The sequence below is a fragment of the Conger conger genome, chromosome 9 (genome assembly GCF_963514075.1).
Source record: "Conger conger chromosome 9, fConCon1.1, whole genome shotgun sequence".
NCBI classification, from domain to species: Eukaryota; Metazoa; Chordata; class Actinopteri; order Anguilliformes; family Congridae; genus Conger; species Conger conger.
Window position 1 is genome coordinate 58,821,384 of NC_083768.1, and position 12,599 is coordinate 58,833,982.

Below are 12,599 nucleotides of genomic sequence, written 5' to 3' on the forward strand. Positions count from 1 at the left end.
CACGTACACAACACTCTGACAGCACTCTGACAACACTCTGACAGCACTCTGACAGCACTCTGACAGCACTCTGACAGCACTCTGACAGCACTCTGACAGCGCTCTGACAATCCTACCAAACTCGCACACCTAATGTGTACGTGAGAGACGCGGTCTTGGCCCGTATCAATGCACCCATAGCATTTCCCAGTCCACACGCGTAACGCACGCCGCAGAGACCAGCCGACACTGTGAACTACGCCCACGCAGTGGCCCTGAACGCGTGCGTGAGCTGCATTGTGAAGCCCGTCTCTGCCGCCCCCTCTCAGACGGTGCAGGGGGAGGGGCCGCCCCTCTCTCTCTCTGAGGCGGTCAGCCGGGCTGCGCGCTCCGCTGGGGTCCGGCCCGTCAGCGCCACCGACAGCCTGCAGGAGGAGCTAGAGAGCCCTGAGCTACAGGAGGCCTACACAGAGCAGGTACGCCAGCCAATCACACGCTCATACGCCTACACAGCAGGTACGCCAGCCAATCACACGCTCATACGCCTACACAGCAGGTACGCCAGCCAATCACACGCTCATACGCCTACACAGCAGGTACGCCAGCCAATCACACGCTCATACGCCTACACAGAGCAGGTACGCCAGCCAATCACACGCTCATATGCCTACACAGAGCAGGTACGCCAGCCAATCACACGCTCATACGCCTACACAGAGCAGGTACGCCAGCCAATCACACGCTCATACGCCTACACAGAGCAGGTACGCCAGCCAATCACACGCTCATACGCCTACACAGAGCAGGTACGCCAGCCAATCACACGCTCATACGCCTGCACAGAGCAGGTACGCCAGCCAATCACACGCTCATACGCCTACACAGAGCAGGTAGGCCAGCCAATCACACGCTCATACGCCTACACAGAGCAGGTACGCCAGCCAATCACACGCTCATATGCCTACACAGAGCAGGTACGCCAGCCAATCACATGCTCATAGGCCTGCACAGAGCAGGTACGCCAGCCAATCACACGCTCATATGCCTACACAGAGCAGGTACGCCAGCCAATCACACGCTCATACGCCTCAAAACACCCCACGAGTATCCCTCTGGGTAACCTCCCCCCCTCTCCCCCTCTCTCTCTTCCCCTCTCCCCCTCTCTCCCTCTCTTCCCCTCTCTCTCCCTCTCTTCCCCTCTCTCTCTCCCTCTCTTCCCCTCTCTCCCTCCCTCCCTCCCTCCCTCTCTCTCTCTCTCCCTCCCTCCCTCCCTCCCTCTCTCTCTCTCTCCCTCCCTCCCTCCCTCCCTCTCTCCCTCCCTCCCTCTCTCCCTCCCTCCTCTCTCTCTCTCCCCCTCTCTCTCTCTCTCAGGTGAAGAGTGACATGAGGAAGAGGTTGAGGGAGGATCCAGACTTCAGCGCTCAGCGCTTCCCAGCACACACCGGGCCTTCTTCTCCGACTCCTAACCCCAGTGGCTGTCGCACGTGTCAATCACTCTGACCCGCCCCCGTCGTTCCCGCCTCTGCGGCCGAAAATAGCTCCAGCTCCTACGCCTAACTGTCCGTTCTGTGTCCCGCCCCTTTCCTGCTTCTGTCAGATGTACCAGTAGGCCTGCCAGCTCATTGGACAGCACTTCTGTCAATCATAATCCTTGTCTCTCATTGGGCATAGTTAGGCTGTATGCAGCAGTAGCTCCCTCCCCTTTCTCTTTTTCAGTTGCCCTGATTGGGCAGTTAACTTTTGGTCTGTGATGCGACTGGCACAGCCAGAAGCGTCTGTTAAGAAGCTGGAGTGATGGGCGTTGGTGAAGAGGAGAGAGAGGGAGAGCAGGAAATGGAAAAGGAGAAAGTGAAAGAGGGAGAGGGTGTTCACTAAATGAGTGATAAGTATCACTCAACTTGCTCATCAGCTTTTGCCATGATTGACTCCTGTTGATAACCACTCAACAGCTTCATTGTGATTGGCCAGCGTCTGGACTCCTGTTGATTACCTGCTCATCAGCTTTGTTGTGATTGGCCAGCATTAGGACTCCTGTCAGGTTGTCCTTCTCGATGTCTTCACCGTGACTCTTGCACCAACCCCCTCTGTGCCAGGCTGTAGCTCTGAGTTCTGTCTGTAAATTAATACGCTGAAAACTATACAGGGGTCTAATAAGTAAACTATGATTGTAAGATTTAAATATTATACAGCGGGTCTTATGGGTTCAGCATCCACGCCAGACTACTGATTTAGAGGTTTAATTATGCCATTAAGAGTGAGATACCGTTAGACAGGTCATTATGGCCCTTTATTAACAACTCACTGTTTTGTTTATTTGAACGAAACGCCAAGATAATGAACATTTTAGGTGAACAAAAAAAAGGTGTCAACATGAGGTGTGATTTGAGGGCGTGTGTGTGAGGAAAGAGCGATGTTTTTAACGTTACTCCCGTGTTTTTAACGTTACTCCCGTGCGAATGTGGCCAGCCTGTCGGCCATCTCTGTTGTAAAAAGTTCCAGGTCTCTCTTTTGCGTATTATTAGAAACTACTCTGAAATAAAGAAGTTTAAACTCCGAGAAACACTATGAGCAGCATGATCACGATGTTGTTACAGTACATTTTTTTAAACATACACAAATGCATCTTCATATTTGAAAGGTCTTCACAAAAACACTTGGTATACTGTACCCCAGGGGGATTTTGGGCCCCGTGAAAAGATCTTGCGTTGGGTCCCACCACCCCAGAAGATCCCATATTTTCGGAGGGCTCCCTTATGGCGCGGACTCTACTGATTTGAGAATGAGGCATCATGGTCCCAAATGATTGGTTGAAATAAGCGTGTTGATTGTAGCGTCATTCTACCTTATTCTACCCCCCCATATCTCATCCCCACGAGCGCGGAGGTGGGCTCTTCCTTACACACTGACGATCAAAACCTTCTGTGGTGTATGTTTTGTTTACCACACACCTACTGTGTGTGAGTTGAACCGAATGATGGTTTCATTTTGGGGGGGGGGTAAGACTCTTAATGGGTTCTCCAGGTCCTCACTCAATGGGTTCTCCAGGCAGCCTGAGAAGCTCCTCAGTTGTCCAACCATGAACGTTTCCAGGGTCTCAGACGAGTGTCGGGGCGCTGTGCAGCAGACATCGTGTAGCGGCCTGTAGTGTAGTGGTTAAGGTAAATGACTGGGACCCGCAAGGTCGGTGGTTCTAATCCCGGTGTAGCCACAATAAGATCCACAGCCGTTGGGCCCTTGAGCAAGGCCCTCAACCCTGCATTGCTCCAGGGGAGGATTGTCTCCTGCTTAGTCTCATCAACTGTACGTCGCTCAGGATAAGAGCGTCTGCCAAATGTAATTAACAGCATGATCTTCACTCTAATGCTAAACTGAGGCTTCAAAGCTCAGCCTAAATTTGAAGCAGCGTTTGTTTCACACACACATCGAGGCCGCACCATAGATCCGGTGACTGTGGAGGAGGACTGGGTGCAGGAGAAACCAGGCGGGGGTACAGCAGAGTTAGTTTTACTACGGAAGTCAGAGCTTTAGGAGGATCGAGGTACGATTTCACCACCCTCTCAGTCACTGCGCATCACAACCCGTATTTCCAGAGTTTGAGAATTTAGCCCTGGATCCACCCAACAGTGGACAAACGACACATTCAGCATTATTATACACGGGACACCACCCTGCTTCAACACCAGGGGGAGTGGAAGAGCATCACAGAGGAAACGCAGCTCACAGGCGCCACACTGTGGAAATGCGTTCGATGATGAAGAGGAAGGACTCATGGAGGCCAGTGGAGTTACAACACGTCATGCTTTATTGTTCTCACAAAAAAAAAAAAAGCAGATTACTCCCAACATTACCGAACCATTTACACAGAAAAGGAGCCGGAACAGGAAGGTGCCAATCCCATAACCCCCTGCAGTTTCCCGCCACTCAACCCTGAGTTCGTTTTTCCCGTACAGTCCAAAATTAACAGGGAGTGTAAATCGAGTCCTAAAACTTTGCATTTTTGAGCTATGGGTTCCCTCAGCGGATGATTTAGATTTCTGCCAAAGATGTGGTTTGTGGTTAACGTACGCTTAAAGAGCGTTTCATGTTCTGTTCTAGGAGTTAGGTTACATTAGTCAATGTCTGAACTGTAATTTTTGATGCTGTTATGTGCTTCAAGAAAGTAAGTGGCTAACAAGTTGCTACATAGAAACTGCAATGGTAATGTTGGTGCAGTCAGGCTGGTATGAATCTTGAGTGGGGGCTGGCAGAATGTGTATTTTATGTGTTTTAAACTTGTGTTTTTAAAAGCACATAAGAGCTTAGATGTATACGGTTGAGATATTAACAGAAGGAACTGAACTCCTAGAACAAAACGTGAGACTTTTTGAGCATTGGAAATCTGAGGAAACCTATGGCGGAAGAAATGTCCCGTAATCACGTTTTATTATTTTTCATATCATTGTGAATTTTGTGGGGGAGGGTTTAGACAATCCCAGAGACAGTGGAGAGAGCGGTGCCTGCAAACACTCAACTCTCAGCCGAGCTGGGGTCCAATCACAAGCCTGCGTTTCAGAGACCACCGCAAACTCTCAACTCTCAGCCGACCTGGGGTCCAATCACAATCCTGCGCTTCAGAGACCACCCCAAACACTCAACTCTCAGCCGAGCTGGGGTCCAATCACAAGCCTGCGTTTCAGAGACCACCGCAAACTCTCAACTCTCATCCGAGCTGGGGTCCAATCACAAGCCTGCGTTTCAGAGACCACCGCAAACTCTCAACTCTCATCCGAGCTGGGGTCCAATCACAAGCCTGCGTTTCAGCTGTGCAACACACACACGGCAGCCTGCGCAGAAGTATCTGTAATTCCGCCGCATTTACATCATGATTGTCATGTGTCTGTCTGTCGCGTCGCACGCCAGTGAGCGGTTCCAGGTGTGGAACCTGGACCCGCCCGTTCAATCACAGAGTAGCTGTCGTCATGGCGACTGGCACCTGGTGGGGAGGGGGTGGGGTTAGTTGGGCAGGTAAGTGTGGCGCGCAAAGGCAGTGGGCTCATTCTCATTCGCTTATTTTATCCTTCCTCGTCTCCTCCTTCCTTGCCTGACCCGGAAGTGATCTTGGCCACTGATTGGCCAGACTTCACACCTGTCTCCCAGGTAAAGGGAGGGGGGGGGGGGGGGGAAAGAACCAGCAGTGAAGGACCGCTCTAGTCCTTACCGTTTTTGATGTGCTGCGATACCAGCAAATTTAAGGAAAGTCAAAATCTCAGTGATGAAATATCAGAAGCTGATTACATGAGTTAAATGGCTTTGGTTTTGCCGACTCTGCAAGCTTGACTTAAAAGTGCGGTTCGGGGTTAAGGCAGAAGTTTTGGGTAAAGGGGCCAGGACAGGGGGCCTTCCGATGCACAGGAGCGCCCCCTCTGGTCGACGGGGATGTCTGCAACTTCAGAAAACCGTTGGGCACTCCAGGGATGGCACTAGCCTACGAATACAATTACTCTCCAAAACATGAAGGGGAAGGACACTAGTACAGTCAGTCAGCTCACCCCTCTACCCCGCACTTGAAATGTAAATACCCAATGCCATGGCTGGACCTTATATCTGCATAGATAAGCCACTTCTTTTTTATTTTTTCTAAAAGCTTGCTAAATTTTGTGCTTTCGACACCCATTTCTGATCGGTACGACAGAAGCTTCACAGCGTAGTGTAGCACAGCGCTAGCCTACAGAGCAGGCTGGTATAGGAGCATAATATGTACAACAGAGTTCCTTTTACTACGGAAGTCTGAGAGCTTCAGGAGGATCGAGGTACGATTTCACCACCTCTCAGTCACTGTGCACGTGCACGCACACGAGCACTTGCGCATCACAACCCGTATTTCCAGAGTTTGAGAATTTAGCCCTGGTGCTTCTCTGAGAAGCCCAACAGTGGACAAACGACACATTCAACATTATTATACACAGGACACCACCCTGCTTCACCAGTGGAAGAGCGTCACAGAGGAAACGCAGCTCACAGGCGCCACACTGTGGCGCAGACTGGAAATGCGTTTGATTATAATTACTATTATTATTATTAAACATTGATGGCGAATCTGTACATTTACAGCCACACTTTCATACAGGGCTCATCCCAGACCTCAGCCTCTCTGTCCCACACTCTCTTTACTGCCGTCCCTCTCTGCAAGGCGATAGGAGAAAGGGGAAGTTTAGGGCGTGTCTGTGTTCCTGGATCCCCAGGGCAACCAGTGCTCCTGCCAGCAGCGATGTCACACGTGGGATGGCAGGGGGTGAGGCCTCCATCACCTGGGAAGAAAGGGGAGTGGTCATCACAAAAATCTTTTCAAAAATCACTTCAACCCTCAGTTCACTGGACCTCCTGTCACTAGCAAGTGGCCAAACCCAGGCTCTGTTTTCTGAAGCTCATTTCCTGGTCTTGTTGAGAGATGGTGCTCACTAGTGCCACTGCAGTTGGCTCCAGTGTAGGTGTTTCAAGTCAATGGTAATAATACGGGGGGAAATACAAACTACAAATACAAAATACAAACTGTGTTTTTTTGGGGGGGTTTTTTTCTTCATGTAATGTCTCCCCATTGTGGACGAATCAGGGACAGATTACGTGATTACGTGATCTCTCACACGCTTAGTGGAGGAGCCTACTGCACAGTCTCTGGCCCCAAACTGTGCAACATGGCATCTCAAAACTTGACTTCAGCGGCGTCAGAAGACCTTTCACGGAAAGTCAGCGGGTGACCTAACAGGCACTTCCATGCTGTCATGTTGAACAGATGCTAAATGCTAACAGCAGGGTGAAGCCGTGGGAACTCGGTGAAGAGAGAGAGAGAGTGCAGCTTCAGCGGCCGAACAGAAGCCCCTCCCCCAGTGCTCCTCACCTTGTCCACCCGGTGTCGGTGGATAAGCCCGTCAGGTCCCACGTGGAAGGTGGAGAAAGCATCGTACGTCCTGGGTGTGCAAGGGTGACGGTTAGTGCCCTGGGTACAGACAGACTCAAAGATACACGTTACGTTTGTTATTTAGCTGACGCTTTCATCCCAAGTGACTTACAGTTGATTAGACTATGCAGGGTTAAGGGGTTAAGGCAGGGGTCGGCAACCCTGGTCCTGGAGAGCCGCAGGGTGTGCTGGCTTTCGCTGTTACTTGGCATTAATTGATCAATGAAAGCCGTTGATTACACAGTTAACTCACCTCACCTGGTTTCTTGGGTCTGAATCGGTTGCTTATTTTAAGGTGGAGACGAAAGCCAGCACACCCTGCGGCTCTCCAGGACCAGGGTTGCCGACCCCTGGGTTAAGGGGTCAAGGGCCCAACAGCTGCGCTGATCTTATCGTGGCTACACCGGGGTTTGACCCCCCAACCTTCTAGGTCCCAGTCATGCACCTTAGCCACAAGGCTACAGACTGTCCCAGCCATGTACCTTAGCCACAGGGCTACAGACTGTCCCAGCCATGTACCTTAGCCACAGGGCTACAGACTGTCCCAGTCATGCACCTTAGCCACAAGGCTACAGACTGTCCCAGTCATGCACCTTAGCCACTAGGCTACAGGCTGCCCCAGTCATGCACCTTAGCCACTAGGCTACAGGCTGCCCCAGTCATGTACCTTAGCCACTAGGCTACAGGCTGCCCCAGTCATGCACCTTAGCCACTAGGCTACAGGCTGCCCCAGTCATGCACCTTAGCCACTAGGCTACAGGCTGCCCCAGTCATGTACCTTAGCCACTAGGCTACAGGCTGCCCCAGTCATGTACCTTAGCCACTAGGCTACAGGCTGCCCCAGTCATGCACCTTAGCCACAGGGCTACAGACTGTCCCAGTCATGCACCTTAGCCACTAGGCTACAGACTGTCCCAGTCATGCACCTTAGCCACTAGGCTACAGGCTGCCCCAGTCATGCACCTTAGCCACAGGGCTACAGACTGTCCCAGTCATGCACCTTAGCCACAGGGCTACAGACTGTCCCAGTCATGCACCTTAGCCACAGGGCTAAAGACTGTCCCAGTCATGCACCTTAGCCACAGGGCTACAGACTGTCCCAGTCATGCACCTTAGCCACAGGGCTACAGACCGTCCCAGTCATGCACCTTCGCCACTAGGCTACAGGCTGCCCCAGTCATGCACCTTAGCCACTAGGCTACAGGCTGGCCCAGTCATGCACCTTAGCCACAGGGCTACAGACTGTCCCAGTCATGCACCTTAGCCACAGGGCTACAGACTGTCCCAGTCATGCACCTTAGCCACAGGGCTACAGACTGTCCCAGTCATGCACCTTAGCCACAGGGCTACAGACTGTCCCAGTCATGCACCTTAGCCACAGGGCTACAGACTGTGTTGCGCTACACTTTTACACTCACACCTTCTGTTCCATGATCAACATAATAAACCTGTGCAGCTCAGCTGTACTGAGACATATGCACACTGAGAACTCTGTTCCTGTACAGATGAGCTTTGACATGTATGACCTTTGACCTGGCACCGACATCCCCCCCAGAACTCCAGTGGTTACCGTGGTTACCGGAGCATCGCAGCTTATTAAGCCTCTGATCCCAAAAAAACACAAATCTCCAGCTGCTGTGCGTCTCTGTGGTCTGTACCGGTACAGCTGGGTCTGTACGTCTCTGTGGTCTGTACCTGTACAGCTGGGTCTGTACGTCTCTGTGGTCTGTACCTGTACAGCTGGGTCTGTGCGTCTCTGTGGTCTGTACCTGTACAGCTGGGTCTGTGCGTCTCTGTGGTCTGTACCTGTACAGCTGGGTCTGTACGTCTCTGTGGTCTGTACCTGTACAGCTGGGTCTGTACGTCTCTGTGGTCTGTACCTGAACAGCTGGGTCTGTGCGTCTCTGTGGTCTGTGCGTCTCTGTGGTCTGTACCTGTACAGCTGGGTCTGTACGTCTCTGTGGTCTGTACCTGAACAGCTGGGTCTGTACGTCTCTGTGGTCTGTACCTGTACAGCTGGGTCTTGTCCCTCCTGTAGAAGCGCATCAGGAGCAGGTGGAACGGCAGCCCTTGGACTCTCCAGCGAGCGCGGACCGTCCCATCCTCACTGTGCTTGGTGAGCTTCAGCACCTCCATCCGCATGTCGGCGAAGTAGAGCGCGCACAGCAGCTTCCACGTGGTCAGGGTCAGCTGGTACAGCCTGCACCCCCTGGTGGCGCGGAGGAGAAATGACACTCACAAACGGAGAGCGATGGCGACGAGCCACTCTACGAGCAGTACTTCCTGTCTTAAAGAAAGAGTTCCTGTGTGGATCTCTCTGTACTCATGGCCAATCTTTAAACTAAAATGATCTGCCTTTGCAGTTAAAATGCTTTGTCTTAACGCAGCAGTACCTGGTCTGAGTGTGTAGTAATGGTGTAGTAACGCAGGAGTACCTAGTGTGAGTGTGTAGTAGTCCATTAATGAACTCCATGTCACTGGAGTACATGCTGAAGTCGTGATTCTTCTGGAAGAAACTGGGCAGCTGCAATAGCACAGTAAGAGTTAAACATCCTTTCCAACAAGGTACAGCTCATCATTAGCAGGACATTGAAGATCTCATATTCCTAAGAAATCCTCTAGCTTCTCCACGTTCTCTCACTTCATTATTTATTTGGAGGGGTAATGTAATTTTCCCCAGGTCTGGCCCTGATGTAGCATTAGGCTATATCAGCTACGATTTGCAGAATGCAGAGTGCAAGGCAACCATGCCTGGGGTGTTTGAGAATGTAAAAGGACAAACTACTCTGACGATGCTGTAAAAGATATGAAAGAAAGAGAAACACTCCTGCCCCGCCCCACCATCTCTTTCTCTCACCTCAGTCCTCAGCCTTTCGTACATCAGGGCCAGTTTCTCCTCCCTCTCTCGTTCTCTCTCCCTTTCCCCTGCGTCTCCTCGCTCGGTCCCGGCGTGGATGCAGTGAGACGTGGGGCCCGTGGCCTCCGGGCCCCAGCCCGTCCCCGGGCTCAGTTTGGCCCCGCCGCCAGGCGAGGGCGCCGTCTCTGGGCAGTGGAAGCAGTAGAAGTGGGAGCCCCCCACGTAGGGGGCCGGGCATCGCTCCGCCTCAAACAGACTCCGGAACGACTCGCTCGTCTGTCCCGCACCGCTCCATCCTCCCTCCCGCTCTCCGCTGATGCTGATGTCGTCTTCCCGCCGTCCGTCGACGGTGGTCAGCGGGAAGAGGAACTCGCCCGGCCTGCCGACGCCCGAAGCCAGGAGCTCGCCTAGCTGGCTCTGCCCAAGAAGGTGCACCTCCACCAGGGTGCTCTGACCCTCGTGCTCCCCGGCTCCCGACAGCACGCAGAGGCTGACGGTCTCCTCCCAGTCCTCCTCCAGGCCGACAGTTCGCACCTGGTGCCCTGTGTGACGGGCGTGGTGTGGCCGCGACGAGCTTAAAGGGGATTGGCCGAAAGTCTGGTAGCGTAAGTGGCTGGGAGGGGCAGGGGCCCGGGAGAAGATGCTTATTGGTCGAGAGAGGCTGCTGCGCTGCAAATCGAGTGCCTGGGAATCAAGCGGCAGACACAACACGATTAAAGCTTGCCATTCCGGAAAGAAGAAAAAAAGAAGGAAGAAACTATTCCAGTGGTGGTTAGCTAGCTAGCGTGCCATCGCAGCCTGTTCTGTTATATTCACAATGTTTACCTCCTGGTAGCAGTGCAGCTTGTGTATTGGTCTGTCTAGCGAGGCAGAGTTCCGGTTTGCAGACAGGCCCCGGGACTTTTGCTGCTAATAAATGTGCCACGGCTTCAACAAAATATCTGCCTGGCTCTCAGAAATCCCTACAATATCTTAAGTTATCGGATCCATTTTCTAAAATGTCTTTTTTCATGTCAGACAACATTTCTTTTACGAGGCTAATCAAACTGTGCTGATGAACAATGATTGACAGCTCTGCCTACCTGAGCGAGACTCCAGCACTGTCGCTTGATTGGATGCTGGTAGCCATGGCTCCTCCCACATCTCACCCAAAAAGCGATGCCCCCTCTGGATACAGCCATTCACCTCGGGGGGGGCGGGGTAACCCCGATCACTGATTGGTCAAATTAATGTGCTGACATCACACACAACAATCAGAAGACAAAAAAAAAGACGCTATTATCTTCCCTAATCGCTTTCTTGCTCCTCTTGACTTTTGTCTGCAAAAAAAACATTATATATTGAAACTGAAGTACAAGATACAAGTGTTTATATTCAACCAAGCAGCTGGAATTACTGACCACTCCCCTTCCAAGCCAAATTAATCCATTGAGTGATGAACATCAAAGACACGTGTGATATCTTAAGTCTGTTAAGTAACTGGATTTTGGTGTGCAGCAGCGCATCAGACAACCTTGTTCTCAATAACAGACTTTAATTGATGCAACTAGAACTGATGCATTTCACCCGGCGTTGCTTTGACCTCGGCTACCTGCAGGACTTCACGGCATTTACTTACTTAAACACCTGAGAAACTAAAAGCTATTTTGCTCAAACTCGTTGCAGTGTCTTTGATCTTTACACGTTTTCACGGGATGTAGCTGCTAGCTGGCTAAGGTTTAGCAGCTAAATAATTGGCCAGCATATGCACAGACAGTCATGCCAACAAGCTTGTCTAGCGAGTGACCTAGCTAGATACCAACTGGAATTTCTGCCTCTTGGAACAGTAACTTCAGTTTGCAAGCAGCAAGACACAAATGCTCTAGTCAAGCAAATGCTAACAGCGCACTGTCTACATTGCGTGCAGACAGGAGAGCAAGTTCGCCAAAAAGCTAATTGGCGATGCATGCATTCCTCTTAGATTGCTAAATTTGCTAGTGCTAGCGAACGGTTAGCTACGTAGCTAGGTATCTGCCAACTCCAAGTGGATTGCGACGAGGCAGTTAAAAACAATCCCATCGAGACCTCATTAAAATAGAAAAGGGGATGTCCCCTAGAATGTGAACGGAATTCAGTCTGCGATTATGAAAGTTTCAAAGCCACTGTTGATGTTACACAAATGTCATTCTGCCTACCTAGCTGTGTCCTTGCCCGGCACGACGTCACACTGCGCATGCGAGGCTTCCAGAACAAATTACAACCACGCCCCAAACGTCACGAACCGGCTTCCCATTGATTGGTGAAAGGGATGGACATTTCCTCTGACGTCATCTATCTCATCCATTAAAGAAACAGGGCAGTGTTCTCGTCACAGAACTGAGCAGATTGCCTAAATTTAAATTGTATTGATAATTGTATTTAATAAAAATAAAACATCTGTACAGATTGTGGATTTTCATTAAATATTTTGTGCATTGTCTTAAGGCCAATCCTGACAGAATGACAGCTGACAACTCACTACATCTCTTTAATCCATTTTCTTTGGTTTAGTTAATCTGATTACATGTATTACCGTATGCTGTTTGCGAGAAGGGTTGGATGTCCTTTAACTTTTTGCCCGGCTGAGTGGTGAAATCAAAATAAGAATGGACTCCAACTGTGCGTCATGAAATCACTACAGATACGAAATATTTAGAGGCGAAAACGTGTTTTGGGGATGGGGCCACAGGTTTAACGGCGATGTTTGTGAGAAGTTGGTTGATATGTTGTGCTTTTTCAAGGTTTATATTTTATTTTGAAAAGATTAAGTACTATAGAGCGCAGGCCCCTCAGTCAGACAAAATAATTGTG

The 12,599-nt window shown here is 50.9% G+C and overlaps 2 protein-coding genes across 5 annotated transcripts in view; one reads left to right on the top strand and one right to left on the bottom strand.

The window, feature by feature from the left end:
• bag6l (BCL2 associated athanogene 6, like) overlaps positions 1–2,542 on the top strand; it is an 11,326-nt gene extending 8,784 nt beyond the window's left edge. The window contains exons 7-8 of the mRNA XM_061256064.1: positions 218–455; positions 1,351–2,542. Of these exons, the coding sequence (XP_061112048.1) occupies positions 218–455; positions 1,351–1,479 (367 nt within the window). The 3' untranslated portion in view covers positions 1,480–2,542. The remainder of the gene's footprint in view (positions 1–217; positions 456–1,350) is intronic.
• Positions 2,543–3,758: 1,216 nt separating this feature from the next.
• c9h6orf136 (chromosome 9 C6orf136 homolog) lies at positions 3,759–12,015 on the bottom strand. Of its 4 annotated transcripts, none has more exons than XM_061256336.1 (7): positions 11,945–12,015; positions 10,853–11,004; positions 9,771–10,454; positions 9,349–9,437; positions 8,922–9,122; positions 6,854–6,923; positions 3,759–6,266 (listed from the first exon to the last, which is right to left on the bottom strand). In XM_061256336.1, the coding sequence occupies exons 2-7, from the start codon at positions 10,949–10,951 to the stop codon at positions 6,126–6,128; spliced, it is 1,284 nt and encodes a 427-aa protein (XP_061112320.1). In that variant the 5' UTR covers positions 10,952–11,004; positions 11,945–12,015; the 3' UTR covers positions 3,759–6,125. The 4 variants fall into 4 exon arrangements, with proteins under 4 accessions (XP_061112320.1, XP_061112319.1, XP_061112321.1 ...); XM_061256335.1 differs by having other exon boundaries at positions 10,853–11,089; positions 11,945–12,014; XM_061256337.1 differs by having other exon boundaries at positions 10,853–10,983; positions 11,945–11,975.
• Positions 12,016–12,599: the final 584 nt, after the last annotated feature.